This window comes from Microcebus murinus, chromosome 18 (assembly GCF_040939455.1).
Source record: "Microcebus murinus isolate Inina chromosome 18, M.murinus_Inina_mat1.0, whole genome shotgun sequence".
Lineage (NCBI taxonomy): Eukaryota > Metazoa > Chordata > Mammalia > Primates > Cheirogaleidae > Microcebus > Microcebus murinus.
In genome coordinates, this window is record NC_134121.1 from 39,422,293 (window position 1) to 39,440,932 (window position 18,640).

Genomic DNA, 18,640 nt, shown 5'->3' on the forward strand with positions numbered 1-18,640 from the left:
TCTGTCTCAAAAAAAAAAAAAAAAAAAGATCTGCAAAGATACGGCTAAAACCCAAAAATCCATTCTAGAGGCCTTTATATCCTCAAGGACACAGTGTATTAACCCAGCCAAATGGATTGACAGGAGTGGCTGTTGTGGGGTCTAGAAGGAAAAATAAAAGAATCTATCTGCATCTTTTCCAGGAAAAAGGATTTTCTGCCCTTCAGTATTCCAAAAATCTTGGCAGTGAACATGAACACACTAGGCCACCATAGCTTCGGGATACTAGCCATTAATCCTATCAGATTCCTAGCTCTAACTACCAGTGTTTCCCCGAAAATAAGACAGGGTCTTATATTTATTTTTCCTTAAGAAGACACCCTAGGGCTTATTTTTAGGGGATGTGTCATTTTTTTTTAAGTACGGTACAACAATCTATGTTTATTCAAATATAGTTGTCTTCTTCTGGAACATCATATCATCATAGCTCTCAAAACCCCGAATTCCATCCTGGATTTCTTGCAACTCTATTTCCTTTAGAGCCATTGGCCCCAATCTCTCATGTCGAGCAATAGAGCTCTCATGGGGCAGATGAGAAGGGCTGCTCGTCTTCTTTACCGCTCCGCAACGAAATGCATGGGTTGTGCAGATATGCTGCGTAGCCACGCCCGTCACTAGGTCTTATTTTCGGGGTAGGGCTTATATTGCACAAATACTTAGAAACCCTGCAAGGGCTTATTTTATGGGTAGGTCTTATTTTCGGGGAAACATGAAATGAGCATCTTTTAGTTTTCATCTGATTCCTCATCTACTCTTTCCTACAGAGAGGAGAATGGGGTGCCAAAGCTTACATTAGCATTCCAAGCAATCTGGGCAAATATTTTACACTTCCAATTATAAATTAACCTTTTCAGGCCAGGGGTGGTGGTTCACGCCTGTAATCCTAGCACTCTGGGAGGCCAAGGCAGGCGGATCATTTGAGCTCTGGAGTTTAAGACCAGCCTGAAGAAGAGCAAGACCTTGTCTCTACTAAAAACAGAAAAATTAGCTGGGCATCATGGTGTGTGCCTGTAGTCCCAGCAACTTGGAAGGCTGAGACAGGAGGATCCCTTGAGCCCAGGAGTTTGAGTCTGCAGTGAGCTATGATGACGCCACTGCACTCTACACAGGATTACCGAGAGAGACACTGTCTCAAAAAAAATAAATAAATAAAATAACCTCTCTTATGAATCAATGTATTGTGAAGCAGGGTCCCCTGAGCTTGCTCAACCTTGGGACACAAGCCTCTTCTCCCACAACACTGAGGACAGATAAGACACTAGGTCACAAAACTTCAGTGCAGACCACTCTTCACCCCTCAGGCCTGCCCACCTTAGTGAGGAGGAAGGTCCTGCAAGAACAATCTTCCAGTAACTGGAAATACAGTAATAAACCAACAAGACCTCTGCCCTCCTGGAGCGTGTGTCCCAGTAGAGGGAGACAACAATAAGCATAATAAATAAGCAAATTCTATAGAACATTTGACAGTGATAAGTGTCATGGAGAAAATATACATCAGGCTAAAGAGGATGGTGCGGGGGCAATTTTAAATACGATAGATCTCACTTAGTGACATCTAAACAGACTCAAGGACTTTCTTTATTGTCTGACAAAGTCAAACATTTCCCATACTATTCTCTCCAGGGAGCAGATACCCTTCCAAATACAGCTCCCCACCTCCCCAGTGAGCCTTGGATAAATTGAAACTAGTGTTGACTCCTGCTGCAGTTCTCAGTGAAGCTCAGCATGCACTTGCTCCCAAGCCACTGCTCAATCTTACTCTCTATTTGCCCAGGAGTAACTTATTCATTAGTCTAAGCTGTGAATAGTACTGGGCAATGGTTATCAGTGGGTCCATTTGTGTCCTGGTATTTATGATAACAGACAAGCTACAGGATTACGGCAGGTTAGAACCTGTTTGATAGATTCAGCACTTTACCTTTGGGTAGGTGAAGACTCTCATCATTTATAATCACTTACAGCTTGCCTCTTTCCACAAAGAATTTGAAGATGAATATTTAAATCTCAAAGAAAGTGAGATTTCGTGAGATCTCCAAATCTCAACCAGTATCATGTCTACCTAAAGACGAACTTATGTCCCACCAAAACCACTCGGTAGGTCCAGGCACGTTGGCTCATGCCTGTAATCCTAGCACTCTGGGAGGCTGAGGCGGGTGGATCATTTGAGTTCAGGAGTTCAAGACCAGCTTGAGCAAGAACGAGACCCCGTCTCTACCAAAAATAGAATGAAGTTAATTGGACAGCTAAAAATATATAGAAAAAAAAATTAGCCGGGCATGGTGACGCATGCCTATAGTCTTAGCTACTCGGGAGGCTGAGGCAGAAGGATTGTTTGAGCCAAGGAGTTTGAGGTTGCTGTGAGCTAGACTGACACCATGGCACTCTAGCCTGGGCAACAAAGTGAGACTCAGTCTCAAAAAAAAAAAAAAAAAAAAAAAAAAAAAAAAAAACCACTCCATATTTGATTGAAGCTCAGTTCCACAGAAAAGAATTTATAATCCTCATAATGGAGAAACCTCCAAAAAAAGAGAAGACTTTTTATGACCTAGAATTCCTTATTATTTTTCCTTCTGTGGGCCCACTCTTCATTGCTTTTGCCTACCCATCAAACTATATTAACTAAGTAATAAATCCTGTGCTTTTCATTTTAATTGACCAAAGACATAGGTAGCTGCCAATCAGAGCTTCTAAGAAGAAAGAAATGACCAGTTGACCATTCCAGCCAAAAACAAGAAATATGAAGCTTTTAAAGTAAAAGGGCTAGACTTCCTGGGGTTGAATGTGCAGCATCTATTCTTAAAACTATTCCTAAAATCTTGGCCGGGCGCGGTGGCTCACGCCTGTAATCCTAACACTCTGGGAGGCTGAGGCAAGCAGATTGCTCGAGGTCAGGAGTTTGAAACCAGCCTGAGCAAGAGCGAGACCTCATCTCTACTATAAATAGAAAGGAATTCATTGGCCAACTAATATATATAGAAAAAAATTAGCCGGGCATGGTGGTGCATGCCTGTAGTCCCAGCTACTTGGGAGGCTGAGGCAGGAGGATCGCTTGAGCCCAGGAGTTCGAGGTTGCTGTGAGCTAGGCTGATGCCACGGCACTCACTCTAGTCTGAGCAACAGAGCGAGACTCTGTCTGAAAAAAATAAAATAAAAATCTTGGGGCATCCATTTCTACCTTGGTTGATCCCTAAGAGCCTAGAGATTCCATGTTGGGAAGGAATGACTTTGTTCAAGCCTCCCGCTAAACAGAAGAGAAACCTGGTTCCAGTGCCAAGCAGCAGAGCCAAAGCCAAGGACAGGTGTCCCGGCTCTAAGGCCAATGTACCTCCCTCTGTAACACACTCTTAACTTTCTCCTTCTTTCGATCTCCAGGTAGATTCGATCATGGAAAGTAAAGCAGAGCAGGTCCCCCAAATGCCCCGTCGCCCGGCCCACAGCCCACTCTTACCTTGCTCGCAGCTCTCTACTGTACCATACTGAGCCAGTAGGCTGTCCAGGACCTGGAAGCACGGAGGAAGGAGGAAAGGTACTCTGAGCATCCCAGGAGTGTCGCAAAGTAGCCACTGGACACCCCATACCCCAAAGCAGTGGGCACCAGCAGAGCCATAAGTGGGTGCTGAGCATGTTACCTGTTCAGTTTGCCCTTTCAGAGGTACTAACGCTGAGGAGGTAACTGGAATGTACTTGAGCTATGTGCATTAAGGGCTTTTGGGAAAGCAGAACTGGGCTACCTGGGTTCTAGATCAACTTCTGCTGTCACCAAGTTTAGGGCTCAAGGAACACCCTTCACACCTCCCTAATGCCTCTTACCACTAGGACATCCCAAAAGCTGGAGTTCTGGGTTAAAGGTGTGACCCAGTGGGGACATTCTAATCCAGACCAGGACCTCCCCAGCCATTTCTGCCAACTCAGGCTGCTCCAGACTTCCTTCCTAGGCTCCACTACCCAACCCCATTGAGTTTCCCTCAAACTTACTTCCCATCGGAGCTGGGGTGGAATATTTCGGATCTGAATTTTCCGACTCCTGAAATTAAAGAGGGAACAGAGTTAGAGAAAGGTCTGGATGCTTCAGATCCTATGACCTTACAGTTTCTAATCCTTGTCTCAGTTTCTTTCTCCCTACCTTCTGTTCACCAATACTACAGTCTTAGAATCTAAGAATGGTAACCTCTTAGGAATGGAGTAGGGATGCCTTGCTTAAGAGACCAAAATTATTATCAGTGCTACCACAGACAAGAATGCAGAATCAGATGCAGCAAGCATCCAGGTAACATAAATCCCTAAAAAAAAAAAGAAAAAAAATCACAGCTGTTTTTGTTTGTCTCACTATTTTTTCTCTCATTCCTTTATTCAGCAAGCATGTTACCACCACTCTGTTCCAGGCACTAGAAATACAAGCTAAGTAAAACATAATTAATGACTAATTAACAACAATTTAGTTGGTATCTACTTCACGCAATACTTTGTTTCACACGCTGGAAACACAGCAATCAACAAAACTGACAAAATGCCTGGCCTCGAGGTGCTCAGTTTATTAGTGAAGACGTCATATGCAAACAAAGTACAGCAGGATGACAGTGCAGGGAGCAAGCCCTTGGCACAGGTATGGATTTCAACCTATGTTCCACTTACCAGCACTGATCTTAAAAGATTATTTAATTTCTTTGAGGCTGAGTTTCCTCCTTCGTAGAACAGAGAAATTATCTATTCACAAAGTGGTAGGTGATGTTAGGAAATATTTATAAAGAGTTTAGCAAAAGGCTTGGACTCAATACTTCAACTGTAAGAATAGATGCATCTGTAATACACTGGTGGGTGGGACTGAGTAATGAGTGATAAACAGGGCACACAACTCAGCGTAGTAACCACCACCTCTCCCCATCCCAGTTAACTATATATACTTTTTTTCTTACCTTTTCCCATCTTTTCCCATTTTAAAATGCCTCTTCAAAGTGTACTTTTCCCTGAGGAAGGCTTTCACGTTCAGGGTTGACTCCTGGGGCAATTGCTCATCTCCCAAATCAATGCCCAAATCCCTGGGTTTTAAGACCTTTAAATTGACTTAATGTGTTGTTGGTCAATTGTCATTGATGTCTTTGTATATCCTTAATCACAAACCCTTAGTTCAAGGAGAAGGTCCAAGAAATTCTAGTGGCTTGAAGGAAAGCTGAACTAGTAAGTAAATTAACCTGCCCCAAATTAAGCCACTTAAGATTCAGGCCCCAGTATTCCTACCTGGTAAGCAGCGGGGACTGTGCCAGCTCAGGCCAAGCTGGGGGGAGGGGGCGTCAAAACACAAGGGACCAAGAAAAAGGGATGCTAAAGTTCTAGCTGTGTGTCACTCTTGGCTGTCCTGGGCCAGTTCACTCACTTCACCACTCAAATGTCTCCAGCTGTAAAATGGAATCAGCAGGGTCTCTACGATCCATCCTAGCTTGGCAATTCTGAGTGTGGAGAGTCTTTATCCATAAAACATGTTAAGGAAATCTCTTCCTGGGATGAAATAACTTGGAGAAGAGAGAGGATAAGTGTTTAAGAGAATCTTTGTGCCTGTCTTCTTTGGTCTGTCCACCAATTTGACCTAAGGAGGTCAGATTATAGCAGGAGGAAATAGTATGGACCAGAAACCAGTCCAGATCCAGGTCCTCACATCCTGCCAGGCCACTTTTTTGTGATTCCATTCATTGGCCAAGAGGGAGCACCACATCTGCCTTTGTGAGTGATTCCTCACACAACTCATTTGGTGACCAAATGGACAGACTGAAAGTGTAAGAACCCTCACAATAAAAGCCAAACTGCTGGAGAGTTGGGGGGAGGAAATGATCACACCATTGGAAGATTAAGAACACTGACCTAGCTTAACACCCCTAACAGGTATTGCCCGCCCACAGTGAGCACTTCAGCATGAGGGGCAGGGCGGTGAGGGCTGCCTGACTGGGAGTTCAAACCAATAAGGGCATACATCAACCCAGTAGTTTAGCCGCCCAGTTTGAAGTGTGCTCTTTCAAGATGGTCCCTTAGTGTAATCTAAGGTCAAAGGTCAAAAATTCCCGCTTGCTTCAAACTCCCAGTTTTAGGGACTTTCTTTTCATTGAGGGTGGAGAAGGGAGGGAGAGAGGGGTGGCAATGGTGAAATCAAATCTCTGCTGGGATGTTAATCCATATCCTGAAAGCAATGGCAGGCAGATCGTCTGGAATGTCTGGAATGTTCCAGGAGAGGGAGGGGGGAGGGGGCAGGGCCACCCAACCAATGAAAGAAAAGACATCCTGGCAGCCCTCCCCCACCCCCAACCAGCAGAGACTCACCCAGCCCTCCAGGGCACACACCCCACCCTGGGAACCCACTCCAGGCCCCTCCAGGCCTCCTTCCGGCAAAGCCCCCAGCCCTGATTAAAACACAACAGGCAGGGCAGGGAGGCACAGAGGCCAAGAAGAACCTTTGTCTTTTAAGCCCTTGGCCTGGTTTCCATTAAGTTATGGTGCTACCTAATTTCTTTCAGGCCCAAAGCACATGGGGCATTGCTGAGAACTGTAACCCGCATTCCCTTCTATAGGTCTGCAATCCCTTTCCTAGGTCTCCTGTCTCATTCATTCCACAGACACAGAGAGAGAAGGCCCATGTGGGCTGGGCCAGAGTGGCTGAGGACTTGGGAGGATCCAGTGGGAAGCTAAGAGCCCCCTGGTTGGCTACTTCCTCGCTCTGTGCCTTAGTTACCTCCTGTGGAACTTGGATGAAGCTTTTGTGAGGTCTTAAAAGATAAGACTCGAGAGGCAGGGTGCCGTCAGGTAGTAAGCGCTCAATCCATGACCCAGTCCCTGGAGGCTGCAGGTGTCCAGACCAGCACACAAACAGGCAGACAGGCAGAGCTGACAATGAGCCGCTTAGCAGGATGGTAAGAGTTGTTAAAGTATTTAAAGACTTCAGCACTGAAAGGCAAATAGTGGGAACTACCACTGCCTACAGTCCAGTCCAGTAGACCAGCTCCTACCAGGGTTGAGCAGTGTCTTTGCTCTACAGGTAATAGGGCAATAGCCCCTGAGCCCTTTCTATATTCCTTGCATGCCTAAACCAACAGCCATTGTTCAGAAAAGGAAGGAGAGCTCCCAGAGTTCATTAACTCTCCTCACCTTCCTGTAGCTGATAAACCTGTTTATTGAAAGAATCAAGCTGCCAGCCCCTGGCAATAATGGCAATGGTTGCACTAGCCTGGTTATTTCCCTGGGTGCCAACACACTGTGGCTTCTGGTGCCCTCAGCCTGCCCCGAGCCACAGAGTAGTTATCAGGCCTAACACTGCCAGGCCAAACAGAGGGCATGAGTCCACAGGGCCTGAGTGACCATCCTTTTGAAAACCCAGGGGAGATTCAGGAGAGGGTAGAGAAAGCATCCTTGCCACAGCCTAAGGGGCTAAGTAAGAAGTAAGAGATTTAGGAAGCACAGACAGGGAGCTGGGCCAGGGACAAGGCTGGGATCTCTCCCTGGGCTGGGAGCTCTTCCATCCTTTCACACTCAAGAGTTCAGAGAATTGTCACTGACTTAGACTGCAGGGGAAGGAAACCAGGTCACAATAGGAAGGAGTCTAACTTTACAGGAAGGGAACATTCAGGGAATAAATACTCCAGCAGTGCCTACCAGATGCCAGGCTCTGAGATTCATCATCTCATATAACCCTCCCATCACCCATGAAGGTGGCATGTGGGCTGTTTTACAGACCAGGGCCCTGAGGTTGAGCCACTAACAGCAGGAGCCAGTATTTGAACCTAATGTCTGTCTGATCCCAGGCTCTTTGCACTGTCCCTGTACTGCCTTTTTTGATGTCATAAAGGAAACAAAAAGCCTTTGCCAAAGTACTCTCATGTTAGGCAGGAGGACAAAACGAAAATATGAAGAGTTCACACAACACAGTGAACAGTGGGCCAGCCACATGGGTATTGCTATCCAATAAGTCAAAACATCCCGCCTATAATTCTTTAAGATATTAACTTATTTTTGCAGCTGCACATTTCCAGTTACTTGAACAGTGATCTTATGGCATACTGAACACAGATTAGATATTTGGGGGTTTTTTGTTGTTGTTGTTTCAGACAGAGTCTCACTCTGTTACTCAGGCTAGAGTGCCAATGGCATCAGCCTAGCTCACAGCAACCCCAAACTCTTGGGCTTAAGCGATCCTTCTGCCTTAGCCTCCTGAGTAGCTGGAACTACAGGCATGTGCCACCATGCTCGGCTAATTTTTCTATATATTTTTAGTTGTCCAATTAATTTCTTTCTATTTTTAGTAAAGACGGGGTCTCACTCTTGCTCAGGCTGGTCTCAAACTCCTGACCTTGAGTAATCCTCCCGCCTTGGCCTCTCAGAGTGCTAGGATTACAGGAGTGAGCCACCACGCCCGGCCCAATTAGATATTTGATGACATCAAGCCATTATCATTTGGCCGGCAGTGGCTCACTCCTGTAATCCTAGCACTCTGAGAGGCCCAGGCGGGCTGATCGTTTGAGCTCAGGAGTTCGAGACCAACCTGAGCAAGTGCGAGACCCCGTCTCCACTAAAAATAGAAAGAAATTAATTGGACAACTAAAAATATATAGAAAAAATTAGTTGGTCATGGTGGTGCATGTCTGTAGTCCCAGCTACTCGGGAAGCCGAGGCAGGAAGATCACTTGAGCCCTGGAGTTTGAGGTTGCTGTGAGCTAGGCTGACACCATGGCACTCTAGCCCAGGCAACAGAGTGAGAATCTGTCTCAAAAAAAAGACGTTATCTTTTAAAATCATATTGTGATTTGTAAAGTTCTTATATTTTAGAAATACATACTGAAATAGTTAAAAATAAAATGACATGTCTAGGATTTGCTTCAAAATAATCAGGGGGTGGGGAAAAAATGAAAACATATTGGATTAATTGGTAATTGTTAGAGCTAAATGATGGGTGGTACGTACAGGGTTTCTTACATTATCCTTTTTACTTCTATATGTTTATATTTCTTTCCATAATAAAAAGGTAAAAACAAAATACAGGTAATTCTAGCTCACCCAGTTCTGAAGTCAAAGTTTCCAAAATAATAGAAATTCATTAAGACTAGTCTGAACTAACGTTTTACTAATGGTGTTTTATTTAGCAAGAATGCATAACCTGGCAAGGAACTTACCAGGGACTAAGAGCTATGGGCTGGGGTCTGGTGGAAGAAGGAACAGTTGCACTAGATGGGACCTTGTCAAAATGAGGCCTCCCAGGAGGGCAGACTGGACATGGGAAACAGGGACCCCAGGTCTTGGGGGCAAGGGAGACTGAAAACTGCCCCTAAGAATGCGATTTTTCTAATGCTCTGCAAACCTGCTCCTTCTTTCTGCTTTCATACCTAGAAGAGACGGTGTCATCTTCAATCATGTTGATGGCCTCATCTCTCTGGAGTGAGGGGTTCCTTTAAACCAGGGTGGGACAAGCCAGTTGAAGGCAAGGAGGAGGGTGAAGAGGGCAGCAGCAGGTTTTGGAATCTTGTCAAGCTTGGGGCCCCTAATCCCTCCAGGGCCCCTGGCATGAGTCAAGCCTGGACTTTCATCTCTGGCAGAGAAGTAGGATTAAACTGGGATCTTCAGATTAGATCCTTCACCTCCACCCCTCCCCCAGGCCAAGCTTCCTGCTCCATGTGTGGTCCTGGGCAAGTCAAGCCCTCAACTCTCTGGACCTCAGTTTCTCATGTCTAGGAAACAAGCAGTAGGATTAGTCCATCTTACAGGGTCTTATATACCCAGACAGGGATCAACCCTGTCTACCCATAGGGAAACACTTTCTTAATTAGTGATTTTCTGTGCACTAATGATCTGAATAACTGGTTCTTAAACTTTCTTCTTCTTCTTTTTTTTAAGAAGGTTCCCATTGAGAATGTGATGAAAAGCAAGAACATGCCACCAGAAAAATGCAATTTGCACACAATTTCAAGATTTCAGGGGTTAATAATGAAGACTTTGGAATCCATCCTTAACCCCAAAGTTTAGACACACTCCCGTGCCCCTCAGCCCCCATCTACACATTTAACTTCTTCCCAACGAAGTCCATGTTCTCCAGTCAAACTCACAGGCATCTCAAAACATGGGGAAAGAACTAGCCCAAGGCCATTAGAAAACAAAGCTAGACGGGGGAGTGGGGCTGGGGTGACAACTCAGATGCTGGAAGAGTGAGAAACAAAGACGTTTAAACCTGCAGAAACACACCACTTAACAAGTACCAATTTCTAGTCAGCGGTCACAAAGCCGGCTACCCCTTCCTCATGGTTGCTGGAGAGACTCCAATGGCTCGGAGCCATTCATTCATTCCACAGATGTTTTCTTGGCAGCTACTATGTGCTGGGCCTGCACTGTCCACATAGGAGCCACTAAAGCACGTGTGGCTGTGGAACACTGGCAGTGTGGCTAGTGCAACTAAGGAACCAAAATTGTCAATTTCATTTAATTGTAAGTGTTTATATAATTTAATCTTTTTCTCAACTGTAAACTTTATGAAGTCTAAACAACTTCATAAAGTTTAGAAGACTGTGTCTAAACTTTGAGGTTAGCATCTGAATTTTGGAATGGGCTCTAAAATAAAATACAAGCCGGATTTCTAAGACGTTAGGAACCCCCTAAAAGGCAAAATATCTCATTAATAATTATGTACATTGATTGCATGCTGAAATAATTGTTCAATATATTGGGTTAAACATATCTTTTAAATGAACTTCACCTGTTTCTTATTTATTTATTTATTTTGAGACAGTCTCACTCTGTTGCCCAGGCTAGAGTGAGTGCCGTGGCATCAGCCTAGCTCACAGCAACCTCAAACTCCTGGGCTCAAGCAATCCTTCTGCCTCAGCCTCCCGAGTAGCTGGGACTACAGGCATGTGCCACCATGCTCAGCTAATTTTTTAGCTGAGCATGGTGGCACTATGTATTTTAGTTGGCCAATTAATTTCTTTCTATTTTTTAGTAGAGATGGGCTCTCACTCTTGCTCAGGCTGGTTTCGAACTCCTAAGCTCAAATGACCCACCCACCTGAGCCTCCCAGAGTGTTAGGATTACAGGCGTGAGCCACTGCACCTGGCCTCCTGTTTCTTTTTTAATGTGACTATTGGAAAATTAAAACTTTAGGTAAGTGGCTCAGATCCCATTTCTTTTTTTTTTTTTTTAATTTTTTGAGGCAGACTCTCACTTTGTTGCCCAGGCTAGAGTGAGTGCCATGGCATCGGCCTAGCTCACAGCAACCTCAAACTCCTGGGCTCAAGCGATCCTGCTGCCTCAGCCTCCCGAGTAGCTGGGACTATAGGCATTCGCCACCATGCCCGGCTAATTTTTTGTATATATATTTTTAGTTGGTCAATTAATTTCTTTCTATTTTTAGTAGAGACCGGGTCTCACTCAGGCTGGTTTTGAACTCCTGACCTCGAGCAATCCGCCTGCCTCGGCCTCCCAGAGTGCTAGGATTACAGGCGTGAGCCACCCCGCCCGGTCTCAGATCCCATTTCTATCAGACATAGCTGGGCATTGATCTACCTCACTGAGCACAGAGTGACAGGCACAGGCTCCTTCTCTCCTGGAGTTTACAGTCCAGCAGGGAACCCAGTTTGGTTTGGTTTGGTGTAAGAGAAGAGAATGGACAAGGTTAACTGGGGAGAGGAGGGCTGTCCACTGGACCCCTTCAGAAGTGGGTAATTCCGAGACTCTTCAACAACAGGGTCCCGTGTGGCTGACACTGGAGCAGAAGCACCCTCCCATCGCTGGCCCCCTCCCAGCTGTTCCTCTTGGCTAGAAGATGCCCTAAAGTGCCAACCTCTGCCTTTTCCAGAAGATCACCACTGACTCAGTCCTTCCTATCCACCTCTCCTCCTTATCCCTACAGGGTGGAGAGGTGGTGGGAAAAAAAAAGAAAAATAATTGTCCAGGAAAACTTCTGAAGGGGGCGGACCTGGCACGCTTCAGGCATGGCAGTAGCTGAGAAAGGGGGCGGGGCTGGGGAGGGGAGGAGAAGCTGGCGCCATGCCCAGGGCTCTGTGCCAGGCTGATCCAGAGGCAGGGCAGCTAGACGGGCGGGCCGTCAAATGGCAGGCGGCGGGCAGGGGTAGGGGCCGGAAAATACTGACCTACTGGGAATCGTGGGACCAGGCAGAGCAGATGCCGCCACTAAGAAGAAATCCACTATGGCGGGGGGTCTGGAAGGCCAGAACACCACTAGAATATGTCTGTGACACCGTGCACAAGGTCTTTTAAATGTATTTGGCACATACGTGCGTGCATACACACCGCTTAACCCGTCACCAAGAAGCTCCAGTTGAAGAAAATCAGATGCACACATGGAGACAGAAAGGAGAGGGGTAAAGCCCAAGTCTGCGAGCATCTGAAACAGTCACTCTCACTTCATACATGGAGAAACTGAGGCTCAGAGAAGGGAACAGACTTGTCAACTTGGAGGCAGGACTAGAACTCAGCTCCTCTCCTAGGCTGTTTGTGCTCATTTCACCAAATCATGCTGCTTTCTCTCTGAAGAGAAGTGTTAATACAGCAGAAGCTTGTATGGCCCCAACATCAGTAGCAGGAAAAGTGCCCATATTCTGTATGGCTAAGTGCGTGCCAACTGGCTTTTACTGCATGCGGCTCTAATTTGGGCACAGGATTTAACTTGCAGAAGAGCTAACTACCCTATAATACGGCTGGATGGCTGTCAGATTTGTTTGCAGGGTAAAAGGGTAGTCACCAAAAGTTTTCATCTTGCAAAAACTCATCCAGGTCATGGGTAGGCAAAGCAGCAAAGGTGTGCAAGGTGCGAACTGGTGGTGGAAAACAAAACTCTGCTCAATTCGCATATCTCAGAAATAAATGCTTTAACAAAAAAGCCCCCAGGTTTTTTTCTTGCCCATCTGGGCAGCACTAGGAGGCCAAAACAGAAGCTGGGACAGCCCAGATCTTTCCAGACAAATCCAAATCTGCTTGGGCCAACTGCTACCCTCTCCTGGCATCTAGCTCTCTTGCCCTTTAACCTTCAAGTGGTTCCTGAAGGAGAGCTGGAGCAAAGAGATGGAGGTGAGAGAGTTTCTCTATTCTAGAGAAACTAGAATAAACCTTAAGTGTGGGGACATATGGAACGAGGTGACCCAATGTGAGCAGCACAGCTGAACCCTGCCACTGGAGGCAGAGATGAGGGGGCTGGAGAATTAACCCTCAGGGACATTGCTACCCATCCCTCTCGGGCTGGCAGTGGAAGAGTTTCCAGGATCTTCTCTGGGGTGAGGAAGGTTAATAAGTTCTGGCAGAGGAAAAGGTGAAGGGAGGGCAAAAAGAACATCTCTGGCCCCAGCCTCACCTCACTGTAGCTGCTGGTTTAGCTCTGCCATGAAGGTGTGAGTATCCCCCCAGAGACCTGAAGAGCCCACTGGTCAGGGCACTCTGGGGCCCAGAAACCAGGCTGAGGATGGAGCTACCACATCCTTGGGGATGCCTGGGAAATAGAGAGACGGGGGTCTCTCCTCAGGGGGGAACAATGAGCTTTAACAGCCTAGCTCCTCAAGACAGGATTTTGAGGTGGAAATCTCAGAAGTAAAGAAAGGAAACTACATCCGCCTCAAAAGAAATCAGTCTTCTGCAGCTCCCAACACTGCTCTGAGAAAAAGATCCTACCAGAAACAGAGTGGTCCTTGGAATCTTTAGTGTTCCCTCTGTAAGGATGAGAATGTATCTGGGTATACATTTAAAAAATAACTGAATCTCTCCTATTAGTCTAGAGAACCTCTGGTTGTGTCTCTCAAGGGATCCAACCGAGACCTGTTGATGGTCAGAAACCTAAGGAGGCTGGGTTTGTCTTCCTAGCGGGGTGGTTCATCAGGAACAGCTCTCCTCGGACAGCGATGCCTGTCCGGAGTTCGGCCTGGCTTGGGGTGGAGCAAAATACCCTCTCTGCAGAGGTCTTTCTCCCCAGGCCAGGGGTTCTGTCTGAAAGGATTGACAGTGCCCTCCAAGATGGTTCGACCCATCTTCGGGCAGCAAAGGGCAGGTCTCTACCAGCCAAGAGGCCCTAGGCCGCGCAAGGCCTTCCTGGGTTGGGAAGTGGAGGGGAGTGGCGGCAGGCAGCGGCAGTGCGGGCAACTGAGGAGGAGGAGGAGGAGAGGTGCCTGGAAGGGCGGCGGCAGCTGGGGCTGGGGGAGGGGAGTGCGCGGATGGCCTGCGCGATGGGGTGAGGCAGGCGATGGGCTGAGGCAGGCGTAGCCTGAGCCCACCAGGCGGCCCCTTCCTCAGCCCCTCTCACCTCACCCTCCCACCCCTAGGCTCTGGGTGGGCTGAGGATGCAGAGCGCGAAGAGGGGGACAGAAGATGCCCCCCACTCGCCTCTGCTGCAGAGCTTGGCACAGTCTAGAATGTTCTGCCGCCAGAGCCCCCTTGGGACCCCGACTCACTCCAAACCTGTCCAGCGGGGCCCAGGGGCCCTCAGCTACCCGCGCTGGGCCCCGAGGGGGAGGGGACCCGCGCCAGGGGCTGCAGGGTGGGGGTGGGGACCAGGACTTTGCCCTTTGTCTCTCTCCAGAGCCACCGGCCAGCCGAAACCCGAAACCCGACCCCATGGCGAAGCCAGGCAGCCAGCGAGGGCCGGCTCCCGCTCCCCCTCCGGGGTCCTTTAGTAAATCCAGACCCGACCTCCCTGTGGTCAGGGCCGTGACTGAGGTGGTCCTGTGGGGGAGGGGGCTTCCCGCCTGCACACAGGCCTGCAAGCATTTAAGTGGGAACCGGGTGGGGGTAGGGAGCCAGGGAGCCGGCTAGAGGCTGGAAGTGGGGCCGCAGAAGCTGGAGCGGAGAAAATGGCCCGGGAGGCGGCATTCCTTAGAGACCTCGGCTGGGCTGCGGGAGGAGGCAGGCAGCGCAGGGAGGCCTCCCACTGAGAGGGCAGGAACTGAGAGGCCAGGGAGTGGGGAAGGGGCACGGAACTTAGGAGCCTTCCGGAGCCTGGAGAGAAAAGAACGGTCTCTTCTCCTCGCCAGGCAGGTCCCCACCGCCTTCTGGGAGGCCCTACAGCTGAGTTACACGTAGAAGAGCCACACTCGCCCCCATGCAGAGTAGGCCATTTGTCTAGGGGTGAGAACGACCTGTCAGGCTTTTTGGGGAGTCATCACTTAACGATCTTATTAATAACTCGTCTTTGCATAGCACTTTAGGGTTTACAAAGTACTTCTTTACACCCACACTCTCCTGTGAACCTGAGAGTGACCTGACCTCAAGAGACTGACTTGAGCCTCTCAACAACCAAGAGAGACTTAGAATATTATTATTTCCATTCTGCAGGTCAGAAAAGAGGCTCAGAGAGGTCAAGTGACTAGCCTAAGGTGACACTAGCCAGATAAATGTCATGCTACATCATGCAGCCCGCTCCTGCTTGCCAGGAAAAAAAGGTAAATGGGTTCTTGCTCCTTAGAAAGGAACATGTATAAACTATGAGTTATGATTCTGTAGGCATGTAACAAAGGTCAACTCTTTGTCCCTTCCAGCAGGGAGGAGGGAGGGGGGAGGAGGGAGGAAGGAGAAGGGAGGGGAGGGAAAGCATCTCAATCCCTGCCCTTCCCCCCAAGCTCCCATTTTCCCCTGGGTTGAACCCAAACAAAAGGGGGGGGGGTTCAGCCAAAAGCTCCTGCCCTGGTGCCTTCCAGAAGTGTCAAAGGATGGAGTCTCTTAGAACTCAAAATACTTACCCAGCTTTATTTCATGAGGTTTCTGGAGATGAGGGAAAATTCAGGTTAGGAAACAAAGACCCAGAAAAAGAGAAACTAACCCCAGATCCCACAGCTTACACATCTGGGAAAGGAAAGGCTGAGGCTGATGCCTAAATCCTAACCCCACTCAGGTCTTTCTTTCCTCCACTTTGCCCATCTCCCTCACTGTGGGTTATTTCATTCCAATAGCAGAACTCTCATTTCCCATCTTAGCTATCTAAACAAGGGGAGAAGGTTGAGACCCATTTATCTCAATTTTCTTCAACCACTCAAGATGTCCTAAAAATGGCAACCGTGAGAGGAAAATACAATGCAAAGCAGGTATGAAAGGCCAAGGGGAGGAAGGAGGCTCAGAACAGGGAGGAATTCATGTTAGGCATGTTTTTATTTGCTAAGCTTTTTTTTTCTCCTCCAAAAAAGCTCAAGAAAAACTCTGAGTGCTACAGGATCACCTATTCCCGTGTTCTAAGAATGTGTGAAAGTATGTCCTTGGCTAAGTTCTTCTACAAGTTTCTTCTGCAGAACGAAGATAATACCTTTTGGGTTCTTACTGGGATTCAGTGAAGTAACAGTGCCGAGCTCCGAGTAGACAGATACTCAATAAATGCTCCTGTAGAAGGAGCTCATTTGACCCTCATCACCTTGCACAGTGCTCAGGAACAAAGAAGATGTTCAGCAAGGGAAATAAACAGGGATAGCCACCCTGCCTACCTGACAGCCTCATTTCTGCGACTCCTCCTTGCTGGATGCTGCCCTCCCTCTCCTAAATGAATTGCCCACAAACAGCTCACATACACAAGGCTCTTAATCCACTCTTCTTTTTTCTGCCTAGCCTCCAAAACTCAGCTTAGTGCCAAGCTTCCATCCTCTGTGAGTTGTTGAGGTTGTGGGCCTCCCATGTTAGCGCTTGGACTCCTGGCCTCTGAGCTGTCCTCTCAGCTTTTCCTGGATCTTAAGTGAAAGGTTTTCCTGGATCTAAAGTCCCGCTGGAGGGCAAGGACTTCGTCTTGTACCTCCCTCTTTTGGGAGACTCCCATTCTTGACCTCTATGTCTCCCTTTCCCACCTCAAAAAGGAGACCCAATAATGCTAAATAAAAACACAATAAATAATCAATATTTTATGCAGGAGAGGGGTCAGGCAAAGGCTCCTATTTTCTTTATGGCAAAGTGGTAACCACCATGTGTGAAAAGGCAAAACTGGCAATGGATTTTAAATGGCCATTTTTTGAATCCCAGCACTACTAGTCATTGAAAATGGCCAGGAAAGGGGAAATAGGAAGTTATTATTGAATAGGTACCTAGTTTCAGTTTTGCAAGATGAAGAGAATTCTAAAGATAGATGGAGGTGATGGTTGCATAACAATATGAATGTTCTCAATGTCACTTAACTGTACATTTAAAGATGGTTAAGACGCTAAATTTTACCTTTTGTGTATTTTATAATTAAATATTTAAAAAATACTTCCCCTGCTTTTGGCTTGGTACGGCGGCTTACTCCTATAATCCTAGCACTCTGAGAGGCCTAGGCAGGAGGATCGCTTGAGATTAGGAGTTTGAGCCTAGCCTGAGCAAGACCAAGAACCCCTCTCTACTAAAAATAGAAAAATTAGCTAGGTGTGGTAGCACACGCCTGCAGTCCCACCTACTCGGGAGCCTGAAGGAAGAGGATGGCTTGAGCCCAGGAGTTTGAGGTTGCAGTGAGCGATGTCATGATGCCACTGCACTCTACCCAGAGTGAAAGAGTGAGACTCTGTCTCCAAAACAAACAAACAAACAAACAAACAAACAAAAAACCCTCCTACTTTGTATTGAGCAAATACAAATTTTAAAAGGAAAAAATGCCAAGTACAAAGAGGGAAAACCTAAATGCTTCCAGAGAAAAATCATCTGATAAATTATATTTCTTCCCATCTCCCCTATAAGACCAAGGTCTTTCACTAGTTCCCCATTGCATTTCTAGTACCTAGCAAAGGACAGGTCATGCGATAGTAGATTATTAATAAAGTAAATGGATGAATGCATGCATGCATGAATGAACTAATGCATGTTTACAGGTACCAATCTTTGCAGCAATATGCAAGCTATCACAGAAGTTGGCACTATCTTGTGAAATATTTTCTCCCATGGCTTTTGGTTGTAATTATTTATTTATTCTTTTACAAACATCTGAAAACTGAGAAATATTTATTTTTAAATTATTTTTTAAAAGGCCAATGACTAAGTGACAAGGACCCCACACACTCTCCTAGGCTAAAGTTGCTGACCGTGGGAATTTTAAGAGGAGAGCAAAGGAGCTTGGGCCTACACAGTCGGCATTCCTCTTTTAGTTAGAAGTTAAAAGGAAACTACACACTCAAGATGGCCAGCAAGAGGGCCAAGGGAAGGAGAGTGAAACAAAGAATCATCTCAGAGATACGAGCAGGTTATAAAGATCATTCTGTTCCACCCCTTGCAGACCCCCAGAGCTCATTCTGGATGGAAATCACTCTACCTTATTCTAAAAAGCCAACAGAAGCAGCATCTGTGGATGAGATGGTAATAATCACAGGGAGGAAAATGCTATAGATAAGACAACTTCAGTCAGCTATTTTCCTTTCTTTTACATTAAATAAAAAGTTGCTGGAATGGACACTTAACAAGAGTACATTCTTCTGAACCCAGCTGCTTCCCCAGCCAACATCCTGGTACATCTAGTCCTAGCTCAGAATACACTGGCTGCAGCCACGACAGCCAAGTCTCTGTGAAGAATCATCTTTGCCCTTTAATTTAGGGCTCCATCTCCAAATCCTGCCAAAGCAACTGGTCTCTATTACAGTTGGACTTCTCCTCTCAAGCAACTTAGAGACCTTGAGGAGGAAGTAGAATAAATACTTCTAACTTT

The 18,640-nt window shown here is 46.8% G+C and overlaps 1 protein-coding gene across 3 annotated transcripts in view; it reads right to left on the minus strand.

The window, feature by feature from the left end:
• IGF2BP1 (insulin like growth factor 2 mRNA binding protein 1) overlaps positions 1 to 18,640 on the minus strand; it is a 50,812-nt gene that overhangs the window by 21,317 nt on the left and 10,855 nt on the right. For all 3 annotated transcript variants that reach the window (XM_020281127.2, XM_075993947.1, XM_020281122.2), the window contains exons 3-4: positions 4,015 to 4,063; positions 3,488 to 3,539 (exon numbers count right to left, since the gene is read on the minus strand). In XM_020281127.2, coding sequence (XP_020136716.2) covers positions 3,488 to 3,539; positions 4,015 to 4,063 — 101 coding nt within the window. The remainder of the gene's footprint in view (positions 1 to 3,487; positions 3,540 to 4,014; positions 4,064 to 18,640) is intronic.